This window comes from Calidris pugnax, unplaced genomic scaffold (genome assembly GCF_001431845.1).
Source record: "Calidris pugnax isolate Ruff unplaced genomic scaffold, ASM143184v1 scaffold252, whole genome shotgun sequence".
Lineage (NCBI taxonomy): Eukaryota > Metazoa > Chordata > Aves > Charadriiformes > Scolopacidae > Calidris > Calidris pugnax.
Window position 1 is genome coordinate 1,555,659 of NW_015091118.1, and position 25,339 is coordinate 1,580,997.

The following is a 25,339-nucleotide window of genomic DNA, read 5'->3' on the forward strand; positions in this document are numbered from 1 at the left end:
GGATGACAGGGATGTGGAAGGGAACAGAAGGTCTCACAAAGGGGATGTGTTACAGAACAGCGGACAGAAATCAAGAGGAATCCTGGATTCAGTGGTTCTGCTAGTCAGGAAACAGCCTAAAGAATAAATAACTCTCTCTTCCTCCCCAGGGAGGGTCGATGGAGAAAGACCAGTGCAGTAACTACTGATATTGGTCGTTAAGCAGCAATGTGAAAATGCAGAGGGTCAGCATCAGGTCCGCAGTGAATCTCTGCTATCCACAGTGGAGGGTTAAGGGAGGCCAACAGACTCACATTGCTTTTGGCTTGTCATCAGCTGCTTCTCCCTACTGGATTCTCAGGACAGAAGGGTTTAACCAGAGCACTGTCATGTCATGGCATAATTCAGTGGTCAAATCCTGTCTGTATTTCAAAACTTTAGGAACTGTTATTTTTTTTCAGTGTCCTTTTCAGTAGTGGTATTTCAACGGTGGTGTTTAAGAAGAGGTCAGAGAAGATCTACAGAAAGATTGAGCCCCTGGAGCCAAGGGCTGGGTAAGAGCCAAGCAGGTCTGCAGCATGGTGTGTTCAAAAGACGGGTTGATGTAGTGCTGGGAGGTATGGTTTAGTGATGATGCTCCTTCTTTGTTGTGTGGGTGTCTATTTTTGTCAGTTAGGTTGACGGTTGGACAAGATGATCTTTAAGGTCCCTTCCAACCTAGAAGATTCTGTGATTCTGTGATTCTATGGCTGAAGGAGCTGGGGCTGTTCAGTATGAGGAAGAGGAGGCTGAGGGGAGACCTCATCACTCTCTACAACTACTTGAAAGGACACTGTAGAGAGGTTGGTGCTGCTCCCTTCTCACAGGTAATTAACAATAGAACGAGAGGGAACGGCTTCAAGCTCCAACAGGGTAGGTTTAGACTGAACATTAGGAAGGAATTTTTCACTGAAAGAGTGGTCGGGCATTGGAATAGGCTGCCCAGGGAGGGGGTGGAGTCACCGTCCCTGGCTGTGTTTAAGGGACGTTTAGATGCGGTACTGAGGGATATGGTGTAGGGGAGGACTTTGTAGAGTAGGGTAGATGGTTGGACTCGATGATCCCAAGGGCCTCTTCCAACCTCAATGATTCTATGGGATCTGACTCTTGCTTACCCTCACACCTAGAGCTCCCTCCTTGCTGATGTGCAGGAGGGAGGGGGAGAAACAGGCTGCTCATAACTACTCCCTGACCCATGCGTAAATTTATGGATGCACATGGGTAAAGACCAGGCTTTGAGACGAGACGTAACATCCCACCAACCAACATCCCACCAACCAGCAAGCGTGGGCATTTCCCAAATTCAGTATCCTTTGCTGCATTTAAACTCATCACGCCCAAGGGGCTTGAAGCCTTCTGTTCAAAAACAACTTGAAGTGTAGGAAAATCTGACCCAGCTCTGATTGTTCTCTGTCTTTTTGGAGACTTAGTCTTACACCTGGATCCTGTGCTGGATCCTGGCAGTATCTCAGTAATTGGAAGATTACAGGGTTGTGAAGAGAAACGTGTTGAGATGGGCAATCGGTGCTGTTGCTCAGTGATGTTGACCAAGGAGCTCTTATCTGCTTTCACTGCTAAGCACACAATGTATTCTGTTTTACTTGATAGTACAGAGGTTAAGGTGGGATCAAAAATCCCTGGGAAGTTAAATTAAGTCCTACCCTGATTATATTTCCTTCCTGCGCTGTGCAAATTCTTCCAAGACCCACACCTTCACTTTTAGTGCACTGCAGGGAGCCCCAGGAATGAGCACAGAATTAGGACAAAGTTTGACAAAGACAAGAAATATTATTTTGACAACCAGCTTTCAGACAAATTAAACCTAACCTAAATATTCTGTCTTAGTGAATCCACCTAAGAAAAATTTTTAACTTTTGCTATAAACCGCAGAAAATACAGAAAGTACCAGCAGCTTTTACAGCACAGGTCTTCCACAATCATGTACTGAAGATGTGTGTGGCTTGCCTCATCAAAATGTTTGAATGGTGCATTTGCACCCAGAGTTCTCTAGAAAAAAAACAACCCACCCAAAACACACCAAAACCCAAAGAAGGTAAGAGTTACAGTATCAGAGCACAGAAGCCTTCACTCTGTGCAGACCTCCTGGGGAAGTCTTTGGCAAACGCAAGCCAGCTCTCCATGCTGCCTGTTGATTTTTCTTCTCTTCTCTTTCGGAAGGGGTTGCTGTTATTCAAGGATAAGGGTGCCAGCTTGTTAGCCCTGACACAGCCGTTACACAGCGACATGAGACCGCATCTCACAGCCACCTTGCAGTGGCATATAAAAGTCAACATAAAATATATAATAAAAACGTAGAATTTATTAACATAAATATTTCATACACTAAACAGTTAAAAAAGAGGTTTCTCCTCATGAAAAACATCCCCAGGTCATGATGCATAGTCCATGGGAGGTTGTCCCACAGCCCAATGGATATTGCTGTCTGAGGTTTCCACCCGGTTTTCCACCCGGCCTTATTTCCCCTCCAATTTACATCCTGGTATTCATGGTTCTAAATAATTCTCCTCCCTCCTCCCTGTCTTTGGCATTTTTTGTTTAAGGTGGGGTTGTTCCTTGTGGCAGCAGCACAGATTTATGCCAGATTAAATGTGAACACATCCTCTTGAATTTCCTTCACCAGGTCAACCTCTTTTCTTTTGGCCAACCCCACCTCTTCCTTTGAGCTTCTCCTCGTAAATCAGGGAATTTCAACAGACTTAAATCTCAATCACCTCTGACAGCAGGGGAAAGCCTGACCTTCATAAATTAATGTGAGACATTGCTGTTAACCTCATTTGGAGAACCACTTAACTGAAGGCTGAACAGAGAAGGGAGAAGGATGGAGAGACAGCATGCTGAAAAGACTTGCCTGGAAGAAGTGGAGTCAGCACAAAGTGAGCAGTGGGAAACCTTGAACCACTCTGCCTCCTCTCAGCAGAGGTTTCCAAACAGGCTAAGCCATTCTCAGCAGCCCTGGATTCTCTCTGCCCTCATTTCTTCCTACTCATCTACTCTAGCCATAGTCTTCTCCGCATTCCATAACCTGGCCCCATAACTAGGACAAGAGATAAGAAAGAATTTTACAATGAGGGTGGTGAAACACTGTCACAGGTTGCCCAGAGAGGTGGGAGATGCCCCATCCCTGGACACATTCAAGGTCAGGTTAGAGTGGGCTCTGAGCAACCTGATCTGGTTGAAGATGTCCCTGCTCATTGCAGGGGGGTTGGACATCTTCAGGGCTTCTTGACTACACACTGTCCCCATGATACTTTCCAAAGACCCCCTCCCCTTCAGTCTGTTAGAAGACCAGTCTGCTTGTGGTGATGTTATTTAAATGAAGATCATTAAACACATTTATCTTCTCTTACACTGACTGCAGCTGCCTCTGGAAGAAGAAGGATGAACCAGGCTGGTGGCAACAAGAGAAGGTATGACAATCAGTGTTCTCGCAAAAAGTGCATATTGCCTAAAGAGGCTTCAAAGTACAATTTTCAGGACAATAATCCAAACCCCAGTCTTCCCACTCATTTTTGGTCTCCACTGTTTCATAGCAGAGGGAGTGCAGACAATTCTGTCATCAGGGACAAGTCTATGGGATTTAGACCTTTGTTCTCATTTCCATTCGGTTTGGGTTTAAAGAATCCAGAAACAGCAGGTAACATTTTCTCCTGCTGCTCAGCCTGCGCAACGCCATTAACAAAAAAAAAGCCTCAGCAGAGCCAGATCTGTTGACAAGACAATTCTGTAGATTGACTGATGTTTCACTTGCTCATTTTTCATCAGAGACACAGATCATTATTCTGTCAGACTTGATTTTCGCACCATCTGCATCCTGTTAGCTCTCGCTCTCCAGGTTCAGCTTCACCCCAGCGTGTTCCACATTGTTCTGCCATCAGTCCTTCAGGATATTTATGTATCCAGAAAAGAAGAGTGAACCTAAGCAAGTTTTTTCTGTCCCCACAGCTCTCCTCCAATGGTGACGTTCCAACCTGTCCCAGTCCTGCTCTCAGGGGGTATCAGAAGCTTTTGCAGAGCAGCTGACAACTTTATACTTTCAAATACCAGTATGCTCATGAATTACCCAGTGTCTCCAGAGCCTGTGGTCTTATGCCACTGTAATAATTATTCCTCACTATCACAGGAGAAATAAAACCCTGATTCCATGTCCTGAGATAAGTTCCCTCTCTGCTTTCTCTTTCTGAAAAAGTATAAAGTCTCTTTCCAAAGATATTGCCACAATTAAAAGAGATCCTCCAGCTTAAAATACACCTTTTAAATAGCATTGCACATGTTCTGTCCTGCGCTGCATAAGGACCCCCACGATATTCATTAACTACATTTTATATTTGAAAAAAAAAAAAAAAGGAAAAAAAGGAAAAAAGTTCACAATACTGCTATGCACTTTTCTTCATAGAGGACTCTGTATCTTCACTCTAAAGCAAAAAGGACTCTCAATCACAGTTTCAATGCTTAGGGGGCTGATGAAAGCATTTCCTAAGATAATGGTGACTCTTTCTATTAATGAGATCAAAGAATGAAAATTCCTCTTTCCCTCTTTCAGTATCTCAGGAAGTTGCAAGCCCTGCTCTACTACACTTCATTCCTTCCCCCTCCCAAACTTCTGATGAGGATGAAGGCTCCCCAGGCTTTGAAGTGCAAACGCTTCCGAGGCCCACGTTCCTAAGTCCTCAGAGTAACCCTGTCTTTTGCCTGAAGCCACGATTATGTCACTACAGCTGTGGAACACAACCAAGCTGTCCTCCTCATGCCTTCAGCAGCTCGGTCCTTTCACCATGTCAGCACAAGTCCTGCTGCAGCTGGCAGTGAACTGGCTATCCAGATTACCCCTAGTCTGGCCCCAAAAATAGACGTGGATCTGCCTACATTTTGTCCCCAGGGTAAGTCTTTTGCCTGAAGCCACGATTATGTCACTACAGCTGTGGAACACAACCAAGCTGTCCTCCTCATGCCTTCAGCAGCTCGGTCCTTTCACCATGTCAGCACAAGTCCTGCTGCAGCTGGCAGTGAACTGGCTATCCAGATTACCCCTAGTCTGGCCCCAAAAATAGACGTGGATCTGCCTACATTTGTTCCTGACCCAGATGATTGCAGAGGTGCACGGACATCTGTGCAGGCACACGGGTGGTGGAAAGGAGGAGTGAATAACCAGGGCTGGATGGCAGGAGACAGGCTGCAAAGCCGTGCATTTCAGCCATAGGATCTGAAGCTGCACAACTCTGCAGGAAATCTCCCTTAAGTCTGGGCCACCTTGAGCATCAGGAATCACACTGACACATGATTCAAACCTTGTCAGCCTGGGACACTGTCTCCACCAATGTACTTTGGCTTTGACAATGTGAATCCATCTGGGTCCCCTCACAATCGTTCCAGAATGTGTGAAGACAAACGTGGGAGCAGATTTTTTGCAACAAAGCTACAACCACGAGACCCTGAGACACAAACTGTGGAGGAGCGTAAGCTGAGAAGCTCCTGAAAAGTGAGCATATTTGCCTACCCAAGTCTTCTCCTCCTCCTGAGGTACCTGTACTGGCTGCTGCAGACAGGATGGGTGGCTAGGAAGACTCCTCTTTGGACACAGCTGCTCTTCTCTTGTGCTTATTTAATGTGGTCTGATCACAGAAAACAGAGATTTTGGCAGGGTTCTTATGGTAAGTATGACAGAGGAGACATTTCTTGGTACTTCAACCTGTGCTTACGGATTATACAATAACCTCTTTTTTATTATTTTAAAAATACAAACTATAAAATGACATTGTACTTTGCCCTGAAAATTTTAATGCTTATTGCATGGCTTTGAATAAACAAATATTGTTAACTCAGCAGAGAGCTGTCTGGAAAAGAAGACAGGAAAAATGTTATTCAACATAGACAGCTTCCAGCAAAAACTTGAACATTTAGGGGGACGGTGCCAGAATGCCATTTTTAATAATTTGATGGTTCCACCTCCCTTCCAGCTGTTCTACAAACCTGGGTTTTCAGCACACAGGGAAGAATTTGAGGCCACAGAAAAAGAAAAGCCTGCTTGGAGAACTTAAAGCTGCTCCTGAAGGGAAAGTCAGTTGGAGTCTGGGGAAGAGACAGGAACGTGCTGGGGCACAGGAGCTCTGTTGCTCACCAGCAGAAGCGGGGACACTATGGGCATCATAGATGAGCACGACAAGAATTGTATGTTTGTATGTCTTTTTTTTTTCCCCAGAAGTTCTTTTCTACTGGTAAACAGAGAAAACCTGTGTTTTGAGATGGCAGAAGTCTGATCCCATTTGGAGCAGGTAAATCTGCTGGCAGGGAGGATGCCTGAGCTCTCACCTGGGAGAAGAATTCTGGATACCAGCCCTGCAGAAGCGCAGGTAAAAACTCCACCCTTAAGAATTTGTACATAGTGGCCTGGAAGGGTGAAAGAGGCATTGAGCCCTGCAATTATGACAGCAGTATCTGGCAAACAAAATCTGCAGCCATGCGGACACTGACAAATGCATTCTGATGAGAGAAGCCCTGCTGGACCTCATAGGACTATTTTCAGATGCTCTTGTACAAGAGTTGCTTTGTAAGCAAGTTACTCATGCTTTAATCTTTCCAGGCTCAACCTTCAAATATCAAGCCAAGCACTAATGGGGCTGAGAAAGATCTCAACACAGGCAAGAAGTTCATTGTGTCCACAAGTCACTAATTGCTGCTGTGGCCACAGAAAGACCGCATAGTATTCTGTAGACTTCCCTCCTCACCATAAGCTCTGCTATACGTGCACGTCCATCCATGCTGGAGCACCATGAGGTGTTTTCAAACCGAGATATCTCATCTCCCTCACCTGATCCACACTATTAAACGTGACAGTTTGGATGAAAAGGTAATTGCTGCAGCAAACATTCATCCAGCTCCACGTTGCCCAAAGAGTTGGGCCGGGAGGCACGGCACTCCAGAGGACAGATTTAGAAAGACTTTGATTCATTGGAGAGATGAGCCCAAACCAACTGGACAGAGTTCATGGCAGGACACGTAGCGAGGAGAAATGCTAAGTGCAATTACGGAGTGGCACGTATCTGGTGGGGTAACTGTGTCAAAGAAAAGTTTCACAGGCAGAAGATGACAAATTGTATTACAGTGACCAGGCCACTCAGCTAATGCCAAAAAAAGGCGAGGGCACATTGGGACATCCCAGCAAAAGCTAAAATCTAACTGCTCCAGTCTCCTCGGCACTGCCAGACCTCCACGGTGGAGCAGTGCTCACTCTTCTGTGGTGCATTTCAGAAGAAACATAGCAAAACAGGAGACTCCAGAGTGGGGCATCCTGGACAGAACAGCAAGAACTATGGGCAAGAAAACCATCAGGTTGAAGACGAAAAGGCTACTGTAGAGAGGATGATATTGGCAAAGAACATTTAGGATGACATTGTCAAAGAACATATACTAAGGGAAAACTGCCTTCAGGTTATATGAGAGTTAAGTACTGGAATGGGCTGAAGGGCAGCTTTATTGCAGGTTTAAAATAAAACATAATCACTTAATGAACAGGATTATATAATAAGGCTTCCTGTGACAGCAGAGCAAAACTGAATGGCTTGAAGACCCTCTCCAGTTCTAGGTGCCCTGTTCTCCCTGAAACAACACTGAAATGTATTTACATGGGGGTCATTTTGTTTTAAAAACCTTCTGATACAAATAAAATCAGAAGCATCAGCTTTGCAGACTTCCAGTACAGCTTAGAATAATAAACACGGCAAGAGCTAGAAATTCAAACTTAGATCTGAATTCCTGAGCTCCCCAAATCTGCAGGTCCTAATGATTTTAGCAGAAATAACCCTGGACTAAGCGTCTTGGAAGCCAGCTCCTGATGTACATAATATGCTCCAGAAGAGAAAATATATACTGCAAGACAATAAGAGTCAGATTGACAAAAAAACCACATATGAATGCTTCTCATCTTAGTCATTATATGACATAATAGCTCTTTTTTTTTTTCAGCAAAACCAACCTTGATTAAAAACAAACCTGAGGCTAGGATGAAATTCACTCTACATCTTCAGGGAAACAAACTCCCCACCATAGGAAATTCAGTGTGCTAAGGACCTGATAGTTTGCCCTTCCCTGAGCAAGCCACCAGCTGGAATCCAGAATAGGTCCAAGCCCAAGTTCAACAGCAGAACTGTCAGACTATGGGAACAGATGTTCTCACCACATTGGTAAAATACTGTGGGTTTAAAACATGAGAAAGATATGAGTTACAGGAAGGGGAATTCTCCAACAGCTACAACTGCAGAAAGAGGCCAGTGTATGGAAAGCAAGCCCTGCTTTCCTGAGAATAACATCAGGGATGGAAAACAAAAGAAACAAAACTCCCAAACATTGTTTTAACTTCTTGCAAAGTAAAGGCAGGCTGAAGGCAGAGAGGCAGTGGCTGCACAGCAGGAATTGTGGCTGTGAATCTCGATTAGCTGAGAACTGGCAGTGTGCTCTTCCCTGCCTGACAGTGCTCACAGCTCAACACCTGGAGACAGAGTCTGGGCTCTCTTAGCCCTGCTGCCTTTTATTCCTGCCCAGAAGAAGTGTCCTCCCCTTGTAGAAAGGACAATTCCCTCTCTGGTTTCCCCATACGCACTGAGGAGGAGGAGGGGAATGATCAAAGCTTGACTAGATGAATGGCTTCACCACAGCCCAGCAGATCCAGTGGTGGGGCATCAGGGAACACAACACAACTACCTGAGATAGGCACGTGGTAAAAAGCAATCCTGAGGAGCAGCTCACGTGAGGAAATTGGTGGCTTAACTACAAATTTTGATGACAAACAGGATGCAAACATGTTTGCCAAGATAATCTTATCTGTAATGCTATTCATTATCTGTCTACACAGCCCTTATGTCCTGGAGGTCCGCCTCAGGGTCCCAGTGTGACCTCGAGTCAGTCAGTAGAACTTGCCCCAGTTTCCCCATCTATTGCGCTACTCTCAGCTGAAACTGCAGTTAAGCTTCATGCTTTTAAACCAGTATTACTCTTACTTTACTTCGCATATTTCTACAGCAGAAGCTAACGTTTTATCTGCCCACTGGTACAGTTCAAGGACACAGAAAACAAAAAGCTTGCAAAGGCAACTGAACCTTACTGTTGAACTTTCAGGCTAGGACTCAAATGTATTTCAAAATGCTAATGAGGGCTTTATCTAAACATTAATCATTAAAAAGAGTTATGCAGAAGAGGGCCTTCCAACGTGGTACAGAGTGTTTAATGTTGCATGAACTTACACAGTAACTGCTCTGAGCAGGGAGGGAGGCACTGATGCAGAGCATCACCTCCTCTGAAAGAGACTCTCGCAGGGTGGTTTGTGGAAGCGCACACAAAAGTTCAAAATCAGCACAACGTATCCCAAATCCAGCAATTACTCCAACGCCAGCACTGCAGGAGGCACTCGGTGCTCCTGAGACAGCAGATGGGGAGGGATGCAGCCATAAGTTCAGGGAGGCGTTTGGAGAGAAGTTGCACAGACTGTACAGTACTGTTTGAGAACAAAACCACTCTGTTCCCTGTTTATAGGAAGAAGGCAGAGCTATTCTCGACTCCCCGAGCTCATCATCAAATGTACACACACGAAGCCGCTTGCCGGTCCATCTCTTGATGAGGGATGGAGTTTGGGATGTTTTGGGCCACCCACATAAAGATGGGCCGTCGGTACAAAAGAAACATTCACACGGAATTAAAACCAGGGGCAAGAACGGCCTCTTCACTCACCGTGGTCTCCTGAAAGCCAAACCATACTGCTGACAAGCCAGGCCAACCGTTGGGGTGTAAACGATGGGCATGAACCTCTCGATGTCCGAGGTCAGCACTCGATAAAAAAGCTTCTCATTCCTGTCTTGTAACGTCATAAGAACAATGTACCTTAAAAGTAAAATGAGATATCAATCAGTATCTATGGACATTGGCAGTTTCAAGAAGAGGCAGTATCTGGCTCACTCAGTTCTCCCAAGCCCTGACACTCCACAGTTCTACATCATGAGCAGATATGTGGAGCAAACGTTCCCAGAGGACCTCATGGGCTCCACCACCCTCACTGACCGCTCACAAAGACTCGGTAGAGCTGGAAGTCAGACCCATGCGTACCTTCAGAATTTCAGAATTTGCATTAGAAACAACTGCAATGGAAAAGGTCAAAAGCAGAATTCAGGTGTTACCTGGGACACAGCGGGACACCCTCTTTATTATCAGAATTTATTATGCAATCTGGAAGATGAAATATGCATATATGCAAATGTTAATATGCATATTTCAAAGCACTGTCTTTCCTCAAATATTTCTACAAAACCACTTTCTCCATTATCCTGCATTCTCAATTACTTAATCATTAGAACTAGGATAGTTAAATTCCATCTTTGAAAACAAAATAGAAAGCCATTAATTTAGAAAATGAAAATGTTAAGTCAATTTTGTATTATTAGTGTTGTCCGGTCTTATACCTGCATCACTGGGTTTATATGACCACTCAGTGACTTAGAATACTTTACATTTCTCCAAAGGTTTTTCTTTCTTGAAAATGTTTTGTTGGCTAAGACTGAATTTGTCAAACTGAAGCCAGAAAAATGAAAAACTCAAAAAGTAAGGAGAGATTGGAAATGATTTGCTGTCTCAGCAACTTGTACGAACATAATGACAAACTCCCTTTTGCGCTCTGCACCCAATCTTGCAGCGTGGCTTCAAAAAGGCATCACACCCCGTCAACAATATAGAATTTGCAAGATCAACACAGGCATTTGTGACAGAGAAAAAACAATGCAATTGCTCTACAGGAGACGAGTCCTGCTGCCTCAGTCCCCAGATCGACGGCAGCTGAGAGAGATGGAGAGGCAAACCCTACCATCCATCACACCGGGAGTCAAACACCATCCTTCATCAATAACCACGATAAACAATACTAGAACTCGATGGAAGTTCAGGAACAGAATGATTAGTCAATACTCATCATTTTTTGTGGTTTTTTACTTTTTTCCTACCAGCTGGCAGGTTCTTTCTGTTCCTCCATCCAGTATCACAGAGAATTGCCAGGCTTGTACCAGAGCTCTCCAGCAATGCGGTGCCAGAAGGAAGCAGTACCAGTGCTGTTTTGGGACTGGGATGGCGTGTAACTGAGGTGAAGGCAGACAGGTCAGAATAAATACTACTGGTGCTGGAGGATATGGACAGTTGGAAAAAAGTGACTCTGATGGAAACCTGTGAGCCTTGAAGCAGGATCCTTTGAAGGGCTTTAAAGAACTGAAAATTAAAAGGGGAGGGGGGCAGGAAATAAGATGTTTTTGACATACCTGTCAAGATCATTGGATTTGTTCTCAAAGTTTTTCAGCACACGGAGGACTTGAACGTCTTGGCTCAAGAAGCAAGGAGGAAGGAGGCCATGAATTCCCAGCTGCAACCTCTCTTCAAGAGTAAAAGCCATTCCCTGGGAAGAAAAGAGGAAGGCACGTTCAAATGGCACAATATACACTACCAGACAGGATAACCAAGAGGAAAGCAAGCAGCAGCACACAGCCCCCAGGGCTCTGGAGGCAGTCCGGCCCTGCAGGCACCATGGGGCTCAGACCACCCAGACCCTACAGCTTCTGGCTTAGCAAAGTCCCCAGCACCAGCAGGACTTTGATGATTCACACTTTTCCCATTTGAATTTGGTTGGTGCCTATAGTGTATACACTTTGTAATGTATATATTCTTGGGGTTTCTTTCACTTCATGCTTTTCTTCTGGTACTTAATTAGCTCATGCCTACTACTTTCAATGGCCTTCCTGAAAGCCCAGCTCTCACAATCCTTTACAAATCATGTAACAGGTTTAGAATCATAGAATTCTTTAGAGTGGAAAAGACCCTTAAGATCATCAAGTCCAACCATCAACCGAACACTAACAAAACCACCACTAAACCATGTCCCTCAGCACCACATCTACACATCTTTAAACCCCCTCCAGGGATGGTGACTCAACCACTTCCCTGGGCAGCCTGTTCCAATGCTTGACAACCCTTGCAGTGAAGACCTTTCTCCTAATATCCATCCTAAACCACCCATGGTGCAACTTGAGGCCGCTTCCTCTTGTCCTACCACTTGTTACTTGGGAGAAGAGACCGACCTCCACCTCACTACACCCTCCTTTCAGGTAGTTGTAGACAGCAATAATGTCTCCCCTCAGCCTCCTTTTCTCCAGGCTGAATAACCCCAGCTCCCTCAGCTGCTCCTCATAAGACTTGTGCTCCAGACCCCTCACCAGCTTCATTGCCCTTCTCTCGACCTGCTCCAGCACTTCAGTGTCTTTCTCGTAGTGAGGGGCCCCAAACTGAACACAATATTTGAGGTGGGGCCTCACCAGTGCCGAGTACAAGGGGATCATCACTTCCCTAGTCCTGCTGGCCACACTGTTTCTAATACAAGCCAGGATGCTGTTGGCCTTCTTGGACACCTGGGCACACTGCTGGCTCATATTCAGCCAGCTGTCATTGATCTAGCCTGTCCTGATCCCTCTGTAGAGCCTTCCTACCCTCAAGCAGATCCACACTCCCACCCAACTCGGTGTCCTCTGCAAACTTACTGAGGATGCACTTGGTCCACTCATCCAGGTCCCTGATAAAGATACTGATAAAGATATTCAAGAGAACCAGCCCCAGCACTGACCCCTGGGGAACACCACTTGTGACTGGCCACCGACTGGATTTAACTCTATTCATCACAACTCTTTGGATGTGGCCATTCAGCCAGTTTTTTTCCCCAATGAAGTATATGCCTGTCGAAGCCACGAGCAGCCAGTTTCTACAGGAGACTGCTCTGGGAAAGGTTCTCAAAGGCTTTACTCAAGTCTAGGTAGACAACATCCACAGCCTTTCCCTCATCCACTAAGCTGGTCACTTTGTCATAGAAGGAGATCATGTTAGTAAAGCACAACCTGCCTTTCATAAACCCCTGCTGACCAGGCCTGATCATCTGGTGTCCTGTACGTGCTGCGTGATGGCACTCAAGATGATCTGCTCTGTAGCCTTCAAGATCAGACTGACCGGCCTGCAGTTCCCCAGATCCTCCTTACGGCCCTTCTTGTAGATGGGTGTCATTTGTTAACCCCAAGTTGGCAAAAATTTAGGCTTGGATACTGAATAGTACACCCAACTCATCAACTCATCACAGTGTACCCAACTCATCAACTTCAGTTACCTTCTAGTTTTCCACCAGACACATTGTGCATGAATGGCATATCAGCAGCACAGAAGACAGACATGATGTGTAGGGTGCCTTCTCAGAGCTAACCCTTTGCTTTTATTCAAGGAGCACACACAGTGCCATAAATCTAATTAACTGGTTGACACTGGCCCACAGCTGAAGCTAAAATTGCCAGATAGCATGGGATTATCCTGCTCTTATGGGACAATCTCATCCATCCCAGGCAGAAGCCTGAGCATGTCCCACTCCCCTGCATGCAGGGGCTGATGCTCCAGATGCCACCAGCAGCTCCCTGTGCTGGACTCAGCCCCATGAACAGCAACAGTAAATGCATTCTGCAGTCTGAGAAGAAGATTATAAAAGGTCTTAGTCCTTAATTAATGGGATTTCTGCTACGCTGATAGCAGATTAGACAGCAGGATAGAAAGAAACATTTTCAGAAGTGTCTAAGGAGCTTAAATCATTACGAAAACTTCACCCATAACTAACCGATTCATATTTTGATGAACAGCTTGCAGTAAAATATTCAAAATCGGTAATTATTGGCCTATGTCTACTCAAGCACACAGACAAATGCCTGAAAAAAAAATCTTAATGAGCAGCTTTATGACTATATAGCTTTTAAACTGCTGTTTTCTTCCACAGATTTAGTGTTTCTCTATGACAAATAACTGTTATTAAAGTTGCACAAGAAAAACTGAGGACACGTCTCGATGAACTCGGTTTTGGCAGCTTTCCTTCGCCTCCTGTTGCTTGTTCCTGTCCCTGTGCCATCCCAGAGGCTGTGCCAGCACCAGCATGTGTGCAGTCACATGGTTAATCAGGGAGAGGAAGTACCTGGATTAAAAATAACCAGGTCATTTGAGCTCAGAGCAGCTCCCATGGCTGATGATACACCATAGATGGCCCTGGAGACACTGGCAAAGCCGGGCAGAGCCACTGGGGACACACAGTGGTGGGAACGGACCCCTGGAAGAGCCCCTCACTTGTAGGTCATTCAGATGGTGATGAAAACGTTTGTCAAACCTTCAGCGATGTCACGTAGCCTGTAAAAGGATAGAGGGAAGGACTGAAACTGATTCTCCCTTTTGCCAGAATCATGCCTCATACACAGTGTGACTCTTCTTTTATTACTAAATTGTGCATTAGTTCCAACTAAAAAAAATAGTCTTTGTATATTTCAGAAAAGATTCTCAGTCTCCAAGACGTCTTAGAAGAAAACAATCTTTATCCCACAAGTATTTTCATATTTTTTTTCTGCTCTGTATCAGGATAGGGCCAAGTATTTTCCAAATCTGTGATGCAAGAACATGGCAGAGTGAAGTCATTCCTCTTCCAGCCAGCAGGTGAGGAGTCACCAGTTGCCCAAGAGGCAGGAGGTCAAGATTTTGCTCAAACCCAGAGACAGCATCAAGGTCTCTGAGGTCGTCGGCGAATGTTGTACCCAGGATGTGGCTGGTTCTGCTGAAGCACCTGACATTTCTGACCCAAATTTCCCTCCTGGACCTGAGGAGCCTTCCCTAAAATGAGTTTCATAGCAGAACTGGTACATTCCCACAAGATAAAGTTTGACCTTTTGTGAGTCATAATTTTTTAATTTAAAAAACCCAAGACATTCTCATCAGAAAACTTGCAACCATCTGTATTCTCCAGACTGGAGACTTCTGCAATACTAGACTAAGATCAACACTGGACATCGTCTTTCCATCAGTAGTTGACTCTCCACGGACAATATTGTATCACGGCAGCAAAAATACAGCTACTGCGAATGTCAAAGTTTATCTGCAATGAATGGCAAAAAAAAAAAGAGCAACAATTTCAAATCATTTACTTCCTGCACCCTTTGAACATGGAGGATAGATAAAAGGAGACAGAAATGTTTGGCAGTAAATACTCCACTTGCTTGTCCAGAGAGAGTCATGTCACAGGACGGCCACAGACCTGACCCCTGCTCATCCCCTGGAACAGAAATAAAGCTCATCAAAAAGAGATAGAAAAGCCAGAAATGCAGTATCCGAGGCATTGCTGCCCTCAACCACTAAAAATCTTCTCGCAGTATTTTTTCAATAAGGAAAAAAGGTCTTCCAGTTATTTTCCACCCACAGAAATAATGAAAAGTTTTGATATTTCATCAAATGATCACACACCTAATACAACAAAGAATTTCTGTATTTCAGCTCATTTCTATGATGCCTTACAGAAACAGCCGTCTGCATGCCCACTAGTATCCCCCTTTTTTAATTCCAGTGGGTTGGGCTCTACCTGGATGCCATCTCCAGCAGCCCAGCATGGCCAGGACCATCCAGCTTCCCTTTACTGAGGGGCAGGGGGAGATCTGTGATGGAATTAGAGCTGCCATCAAGGTGGAATGCTTGCATTTGGACACTTGCCCTTCAGCCCTGCTCGGTTGGGTTTTTTTTTGGTTTTAGGAGGAACTCACCAAGCTGAAAAGTGCTCAGCAGTGTGCTGGGAAACCTCCTGAAGTGCTATTGGGAATTACTCACAGAATCATAGAATGGTTCGGGTTGGAAGGGACCTTAAAGATCATCAAGTTTCAACCCCCCTGCCATGGGCAGGGACACCTCCCACTAGAGCAGGTTGCTCAAAGCCCCATCCAGCCTGGCCTTGAACACCTCCAGGGATGGGGAAAATGTAATGTAATAATTAATAAGATGGAATAGGGTCAAAAGGGAGCGCAAGGTTGTAGAGTGGTTTATCCGTGTAATTGGGGCTGGGAGCACACCTTGGGCACAATTCTGCTCGGCGCTTAGTTTCTGGCTAGTTTTTAGGTCTGTCTTCAGTCCCAATTCACTATTTCAAGACACAGCAAAGGCAAGACTCTGAAGTTGAATTTTAAGCAATTTGGAGGTCTATGCACGTGAATACACAGTTCTGAGCCACTCAATTCAGGAAGAACAGGGAACCTCTGGAGAGGGTACAGCAAAGGGCCACAAAGATGATTAAGGGCCTGGAGCATCTCTCTTATGAAGAGAGGCTGAGGAACTCGGGCCTTTTTAGTCTGGAGAAGAGAAGGCTGAGGGGGGATCTGATCAATGCTTATAAATGCTTAAAGAGAGGGAGTCAGGAAGACGGGGCTGGTCTTTTTTCAGTGGTGCCCAGTGACAGGACAAGAGGAAATGGGCACAAACTTGAGTATAAGAAGTTCCACCTAAACATGAGGAGGAACTTCTTTACTGTGGGAGGTGTAGAGCACTGCAAGAGGCTGCTCAGAGAAGTGGTGGAGTCCCCTTCTCTGGAGACATTCAAAAACTGCCTGGACAAGATCCTGTGCAACCTGCTCTGGGTGGACCCGCTCTGGTGGGGGGAGCTGGACTTCATGATCTCCAGAGGTCCCTTCCAACCCCATATGATTCTATGATTCTATGAAACCCAACCCCAGTTGTGCTGTTAACAGCCCGAGGGTAAGCATACATAACACCTAACACACACCACCTCCAGCTCGCTGCACTTCTGCATCCACGGCATCTGAGTGAGCTGTGCCAGTACAAGCACCTCCACGCTGCAGCACTGCAACCACGGGTGACAAGGAAGTTCAATCTCCAAACCACTTTTAAGTATGGCCCTGGTCCACCATCCAGCAGCTCTGAGGCTCTGAGGCAGGGTCGGGAGTGGAGCAGAAATTGCCTGCCCTAACCTTCTGAAGTTTCTCAGAAGGTCTCGGAGTAGGACCCCTGGGTGAAGCGGTTACATTCACTGAAACAGCACAGCGTGAAATGAATTTGGAAACACACTCTGCCCCAGATCAAAAGCTGGAATTCACGGAGGTATTGCTATGTTTAAGATTAAAGCTTTTAGAGTCAGATTTTTTTTATTATTTAGGTTTTTTTTTTAAAGACTGCCTGAAAGCCATATTGTACCACTCTTTTTCTGGTCATGAAAGGTCTAATGATTAGACGGTGAGCCCCAGCCCTGCGGAGCTAAAGCCAGGTGCTCCGATTCATTTCTAAATGTGTGGGAAATGAGTTGGCATGGAGAGGGCAGATGCTATGTCACTACCCAAAAACAAAGGCAAAAAAATCTCAGCTGCCCACAGGGCTTCACGCATTGCAGGGGCTAAGCCAGGGGTTTTGTTCTGAGAAAGGCTTGCTGCAAAGAACCTCAAATGCTTCTGTTTTCCTATCGCTGACAGCACCGAGCCTGTTGTGAGGCAGCTCCCTCTTTGCAGCCCGAGCCCATAAAAGCCACTTATTTCCCAAACTGAAGGGTGCAGCTAATTCACAGATAACGATGACTTTTATCAGTGCAGTGAGAAGGGGGGGGTTCACTCAGGGATGAATACAAGCAGGAGGGATGCTAGCATGGCTTAGCCTTCTAATTTACTCATTACAGCTTATACTTCTGTAGATGGGAACAAAGGTACAAACTGATAGCTCCTAGGGTATCAGGAAACTGTTGTTAAGGCAATGGGAGATGAATCAAGAGCTGATTACCTTGTGCAAGAACATGCAGGCTCTGCTGCAGCTCAGACCACCTCCAGCTGCTCAGCATCTTTCTGAAGCCAACTCTTGGCTTACTGCAATTTTTCCATATCCCCGTGCTCCAGAGCACAACTAGTAGCCAGGGAGGGCTGTGGGGTGGCCTGGAATGGCCACACCGAGGGGTTTGTGCAGTTTGTACAGTCCCAGGCCGTTGCCCTCCGTGAGGCTGGGACTCAGGCTGTGGTTCTGGGGCAGCCTTTGGGACCACAGCCCCTAATCCTCGCAACCAAGCGCTGGCCTGGCAGTCGCTGAGCTGAGTAAACAAGGATCAGGGAACATCTCCCAACCCTTTGGAAACAGTCCCGGGAACAGGGAACTTCCTACTCTGATAAGAGCAGAGCGCTGGAAGGGGACAGGGGAAATAACAGACACGCAGGGCTCACCACCGCAGGCTGCGAGAGCAGGCACAGCTAATCCACTTCTCCTTTATAATTAGTATATTAACAGCCGCGCTAGGGAAGTCCTAATACTCAGGCAACTTTATGAGCTTATTCCATAGAGACTTTTCTGTAATGTGTTTTCTGTGGATATTTGCACCTGTCCAATATTACAGCTGGGATGAACTTTGACTACGTCCAAGCAGAAGTTCCTTCCATAAGGGGTCAACACCAGAAGCTGAACTAATCCCCCCTGAGACTGCACTCAGGGGCTGGGGAGCAGAGAGGAGTGGCAGAAAACATTCATTTTCTACACTGTGAATGAGTTTTCTACAAAGGTCTGATCCTACTGTGGCCTCCTCAGCTCCCGTTGACTTGATAACCCTCTTCACAGTGGTCCTGCTCAGCTACCCAAGCTTCTCTTGCTGGTGGGGACGGAATGCCACAGGCCCTGTCCTGCCCACATTCCAGCCTGGAAAAGCTGTATGGAAAATACTATTTCCATAAAAAGAGGGAAGGAGTCACATTGGAGGTGTGATACTTTAATGACTCATTTTGAATGTCTTCTAGCTTCTTACTGCCTTTAATTTGTATATGTGTGCATTCTTAAGCTCGAAATAAACCCAAATCCATGATGCTTTGGGGTACAGGGAAGACATCATTCAGTGTGTCTTCTCTGAAACCTGGAGAGAAGATTCCCCTCTGTGCCTTCTCAGCAGTTATTCCTGGGCAAACCTTTTGCTGACTGTGATTCACAAACTCTTCTCACAGTGTCTAAGTCTCTTTCTGGGTTCAAAGCCAGTAGCTGAAAAAATCCCACACTCTTGGCCATCCCCTTTGTTACAAAGTGATATAATCATGGATTTCTAATCCTTTCATATCCTTGCTCCTTCCTCTCCCACAGAGCCTGGGAACGCTAAAAAAAGCTCCAAGACAAAGATAATTAAGCAACTCAACTTCATGTTTGTTTCAGTTCCTGGAGAACCATCTTTAATGAGGTCCACTAATTCAATTACAACAGAAGTCGTCTCTACTGTTAATGAGGCTTTACCAGTAACTGTTTTGTGCAAGTAACTTCCTTTCACTGGATTAGAGGGACATATTTCCATTATTCTTCACGGTTTCACCTTGTCTTACAACAGTGACTTTTGATTTACACCAACGTAAGAGTGAGCAGAACTGGAACATGACAAAGTCCCTGTGCTAGAACACTTAATGACTGGGGACCTGATCCTGCATGGGGTATCTCACAGAAGTAAGTGCGTGCTCTCCTGATGAGGACATCTTTGATGGGTGACGGGCACGTGATGGGCAAGATGTGGCAGAGTCACAGGCAAGAAGAAGCAAAGCCATGCTGTTCCCACATGTTACAGGAGGTTTACTTCAATAAATAAAACTCATAAGCCAAATGTCTCCAGGGTTTTATTCATTAATCCATAGGAAGAACTTCAGCCCTAAGCTCCTCAAGCCCCACGCTCTGATTTCAGACTGCAGGGGCACAGCTCTATACTGAATTTAGCAGAGAACTCATTACTATTTCCCACAGTTTGCCAGCCTCCAGGGCAGCAATTTTTCCTCCGTAGAAAAAAATATAATAATCCATATGCTAGAAATTATGTGTGTTTTGTCTGCAAAGAAAATTCTGATGTATTGAGAAAAAACAGATTTTTAAAGCTGAGCTAGACAAACTGCCCCAAAGAAGAGCTGTTCTGTGAAGGATCTGTGAATTCTGCAGATAGTTAAAAATAGCATCAGTGCTCTATTGATAGGAAAGGTGGAGATAAGACAATTAATGCCAAGGAAGAGTTGATAAGATACAGCTGTTTTTTTAAGAAACTCAAATTTTGGGCCAAATGCAATGCCTCGCTTCCCCCGGCAAAAGCAATATTAAGATCCTCACGGAGTTCCAGCCAAGCTAATGGGAATATTTCTTTGGCTTTGGTGAAAAATAGATTAGGCTGACATTTCTTTTGATTTCGACTAGATTCACAAATGTCTTTACATGTATGAAGTGGCTAAATACAAGCTTCAGCGTTTTTCAGTAAAGGAGAAGAGGAAAATCACTGCATGGAGAATAGGATTGCCATGCTACAGAAAAACTTGTTGTAATGGGGAAAAAAAATGGAGAAATCCTGAGAAATTATGAGGAGCAACAGAGCAGCACGGAGCCCCAAATGGGGTGGGAAACATGGTGCATCCATACGTGCAAACAACAGAATAAAAGACTCTTCATGCCTGGATGAGCCTAAAACAAGAAGCACTCGCTGGTTGCCTCTTCATGTATAAAAAAATACTTGGTAGAGAAGGGAGGCCTGATGGAGCCAGTAATGAGGACATCAGGTTTTGTGCCACAGCCAAGCGCGTGGGCAGATTCCTGAGTTGAACCCCAAATTCTCAGCCCCCTATCAAAAATATCCCAAGGCCAGGCTGGATGGGGCTTTGAGCAACCTGGTCTAGTGGGAGGTGTCCCTGCCCATGGCAGGGGGGCTGGAACGATGGTTTTTAAGGTCCCTTCCAACTCTAACCATTCTATCATTTTAAGATTATATATCTTGGCACACAGAACCCAGTGGATTAGTCCTCCTGATTACCAAGAAAATGAAGGCACCCTGGTGTCTCCTCTACGTGATTCCCAGGCTCCCTGTGCAATTCCACATTTGTTTTACACCTACCACTGTCACACCTTTTTATGCCAATTAGCAAGTGAAATGAGCTGGCCCAGGATATAAATGAGAAGCTGGTGGACCACATGGCTATCTCAGCTGTGGGGGAGACTATTTTTTCACCTCGTGAGGAGAGGGAGCAGGGGAAAATCAGTTTCTGCAGGAGGTTTGCAAAGCACAAACCCCAGTATTTCTGTCAGATGATGGCAGTTTCTGTGATGCTGCAGACATACTTTTCTCCCGAATATGATGTTTCTCCTAGACAGGAAGAATTCAACATAAATTACAACGCTTGCATTCCTAAGTCTATGAAAAACAGCCCTCATCCTCAATTCGAACACGCAAGTATGTCTGAGAAGAAAGATCAAGGCAATTTTAAGGTTTAAATGTGTTCCAAAACATTAAGAGAATACAGTTTTAAAAGCCAGCTTTACAGTGTCTGGAAACCTCTCCCATTGTGCAGGCAGCTGGTCATGTGAATTGTGGTTGCATATAATTTGGGTTCGGTGCTATAGACAGCACTAATTTCCTTTTGAGGCTCCAGCAAATTACATAAAATGAGGCTTGTGCACTTAGTGCTCGCACGCAAACTGCATCATGCTGTGGGTTTGGGAGGATGGGAGTCTCTCCACAATTTGTATCTCATTTACTATTGACACTCCAGCAAACGAGGTTGCTCCAAATGCAGGTTGGGACTGGGTTACAGCTCATGGGTGGTTGCTGATGGGTGTATTTGGTTGAACATCACTGCAAAGTACTGCCCAGGCCATAGAACTAGCTGTTTCACAGAAGATTGCTTGGATGGAAGCTTAATCTGAATGAACCCAAGAGTAGTTTTGTTACTGGCTTTACCAGAAATGATTTCTCCACTGTACCATTCATACGTCCCTTTATGCTTCTTCTGTCAAAGCTCTGTAGAAAGGAACCAGCAGCAGCAGCTTCTTGAGCAGTACCAGATGCTCTCTGCTCATTCCCATCTAATCCAGGACAAGCAGGCTTGGCTTCTGAACCACAATTCTGATAACTGTTTAATGAGATGTAACATATGCCTGCTTCAGAGCACCACACGCCATTTGAGATGATGCTTACAAAACATTCAGATACCCCCTCAGATAAAAGATTCTACAGAAAGGCAATGTTTTCCTTTAGAAAGTAGAAAAATGAGAAAGAAAGAAGGCTCTAAATAAGAAGTCTGTCATCTCGGTAAAACAAACACGCTAGAAAAAACACAACTAAGCTCTCCTCCAATACAACCACCACTTGAAGACAACTAAACATGCAGGTAAGCAAAGAGCATCCCGCAGGAAATGTGTGTCAGCCCCACTTCCCGTTGGAGTAATTCCCACTGCTTTGGTTTTTCCTTCACTGCTTCTGCCCTCCATCCCCACTGTGAGGTGGCTGATGGATTTCAGTGGACCTCAACCCAGGCAGCTTATGCTTGGGCTCAGCAGAGAACCTGCAGCTATCGTGATGGGTACGGGGACAAGGAGCAGTCACCCACTGCAGTACCCATCAGTACTGAAACCCACCAGCTGAGAGATGTGCAGCATCTCTCCAGAGCGTCTGGCTTCCCTTTGGAAGGCAAGAGGAGATCTTTGTGCTGTCCTCATTTGGCAGCTTCACCCTGGAGTTTAGCCGTGCTTTGCACCATGATGATATTTTTCTTCCCGTTCCTCCGCCTTCCACAGACTCAGCCCTCCAAAGGGCTTTTATTTTGTCTCTCAAGGCGTTAAACATCTTGTTTCCCTCTCTTTACTCCAACATTTCTACACCCTTATTTCACAAACATCCTTTTTAACGCTGACAGGTAGCTAAAGCTGTATCTATGCACACACACATATATATATATGAAGCACAAAGGCACGTCCTTTTCCAATCCAGCCTCCAAGACCATCTCCGTGCTGACCTCAGGGGCCGTTGTTTCGCCAAGCACATGTTTTGCTTCAGTGCTGAGATCAGTTATCCAACTGTCCAAAGTACTTCTGGCACCACCAGGAGAGCAGCTAGCCTACCGTGACTACCCTATGACCCAGCCCCTCGTCCTCCTCCTCGTCTGAAGGTTCAACTTCAAACTTTTTCTTCCTTTTTAAATGCAGAGAGGAAAAAGGAAGATGCATGAAGTGCTCGTGTACCGTGCCATCTGACCTTTCGTGCCTACAGCTCTCACCACCTTTGTGTGCGCTCTCCCTGCTATCTGAGGGTATCGTCAGCTTGATTTGAGCTGCCTCTAAATTATAGGCAGTCGAATGCACAGAACTCAGCATGTTTGGCCCCAATAATGGAGCATCTGGACTGCAATTTGTACAATAACACAAATACAAAATGATACATCCTTTCTATCAAACTTCCCCCCCAGGACCTCTAAATATTCTTCCAATGATATAGTCCTTTTATTTTCCACTTTCTTTTCTCCTCAACATTTCAGCTCTATTTTTTCCATATGGTGTGAGCAGAACTATGTCCAAATATTCCAGGTGACAAAATACCACTAATTTCATACAAGTGCTTTAATTTTTATCACTTGCTCAAGATTGAGCTTAACCACTTCCAGTTTCAAAAGCACCCGCCGCACTAGAAAGATATTTACACTAGGCTATAAATCAAATAACTAATAAAGTTCCTGAGATTTTTCCAAAAAAAGTTCAAAAATGCAAACTCCCATCCTCCCCTTCCAACTGTTTTTAATCAAGGGCAGTATGAAACAACTTATCCAAGTTCAGAATGGGGAAAAAAAAAAAAAAAAGTACTATTACTCCAAGATGAAATTTAAAGATTAAAACCCTTTTGATTCCCTGAGCTGTTTGACAAACATTTCTGTGGAACAGGAACTGCAGCAAGCTGTTATAAAATCTTTATGTCAGTTTGCAACATGCGTGACCGCATGTTGGTCAAGACAAGCTGAAGTGCTCATTATTACTAGGAAGCTGTAAATCGTCCCTTTGGCAAACCTTCAAATAAGTTTAGAAAAAAAAATTGGTTCTGCTCTTGATTCCATTGGATGCTATAACTTAAAATGCAAATAATATTGTTCTTGGCATGGCTGCTGCCTGTCCACCTTGGCACAATCCTTCCAGCCTCTTCTAGCTTAGACGAGCATCATCCAAGGCCAACGCAGCAGCTTCCTTCCTCCACCAGAACATCTATTCTTCTGTAACTGAAACAATTTGGCTTAAGTGACGCAAAGATGAAGCGTGACTGCAGTGAGAATAACAAACATGGTCCAGACCTCTTGAACACATGAGCATTATCCCAAAATAATCTGCTATATGGCTGATCAGGCTAAAGCATTGATTTCCCTCATGCACCTGTGTTAGGAGACACCAGCTGACATATCAGACCTTCAAACAAACATTCAAAGCTGGGTTTGAACTTAATAATACCTGCCTCGCTGAAAGAGTGGTGTGGGGAGCACTGGAGACAGAGCCAGGCAGCCTCTGCAAAGATGGAGAAGGTTGAAGTGATTTTCACTTATGACCGGCTGCGAAAGACCTGCATGCAGGAGAACAGGACGCCCACCAGTTTTGTTTTCTTCAAAACCATCTGACAACACTGAGGACATCTTTTGGAATAGATCCCTCAAACTCAGGTTTCAGTCCAGGGTTTTGATCCTCCTCTGCCTGGCACCATTGTCATGCAACCACATCAAGAGTAAAGCAAATGTAAAACGATTTTGAACTTGCTCAGTGTTTGAAATAACCGAAGCCCTGAAAAGCAAGATGGAGATCTTATTGCAACCTTTCAAAATATAAAGGGTGGCTATAAGAAAGATGGGGACAGACTTTTTAGTAGGGCTTAGTTGCAATAGGACAAGGTGTAATGGTTTTAAGCTGAAAGAGAGTATCTTTAGATTGGACACAAGGAAGACTTTTTTTAGGATGAGAGTGGTGAGACATCAGAACAGGTTGCCCAGAGAAGTTGTGGGTGCCCCATCGCTGGAAACATCCAAGGTCAGGTTGGATGGGGTTTTGAGTAACCTGGTCTAGTTGAGGACGTTCCTGCCCAGGGGGGTTTGGACTAGATGATCTGTAAAGGTCCCTTCCAACCCAAACTATTCCATGAGTCTATATTCTGTGGAAAACGTGGCGACACTTTGGTGTCAGTACGATTTTGTCAGTTTTTAATGGCTATTTGATGTTTTATTAGACACAACTGCCTTCTTCCTGGGGCTGAAACTCAGATATAAGAAGTTCTCACAATATCCATAAAATCTGAGTGAGGGAGCACTGGCTCCTCAAGTTGTTGGGTGACCATTATGTTTGGTACTAAAAAAAAAACCCTAAAAAGTCTCACTCTGCTTTATTATCCTTTACAACAAACGTATGGGTGTCAGAGCACAGGTCTGTATGGCATGTCTTCTGCGTGTTTAACAAAGAATTGTCTTCTATTCCATCAGTATGCAGAAGTGCTGACTTTGCCAGGTCGGGCGTCGTTAACCAACATCGTTTACTTTCTGGCTGTGTCTCTGCCTGGCTGCCACACGACAGCATCCCTTCCCAGCCCAGGAGAAGAGGTCAGCAGTTTTGACTGACTGATCCATTATTGATGTTGATGAACTAAAGGATGCTCTCAGAGGGAAGGCGTGAAGCT

The 25,339-nt window shown here is 45.1% G+C and overlaps 1 protein-coding gene across 1 annotated transcript in view; it reads right to left on the minus strand.

The window, feature by feature from the left end:
* ME3 (malic enzyme 3, NADP(+)-dependent, mitochondrial) overlaps positions 1-25,339 on the minus strand; it is a 136,835-nt gene that overhangs the window by 53,186 nt on the left and 58,310 nt on the right. The window contains exons 2-3 of the mRNA XM_014958263.1: positions 11,325-11,458; positions 9,757-9,906 (exon numbers count right to left, since the gene is read on the minus strand). Coding sequence (XP_014813749.1) covers positions 9,757-9,906; positions 11,325-11,458 — 284 coding nt within the window. The remainder of the gene's footprint in view (positions 1-9,756; positions 9,907-11,324; positions 11,459-25,339) is intronic.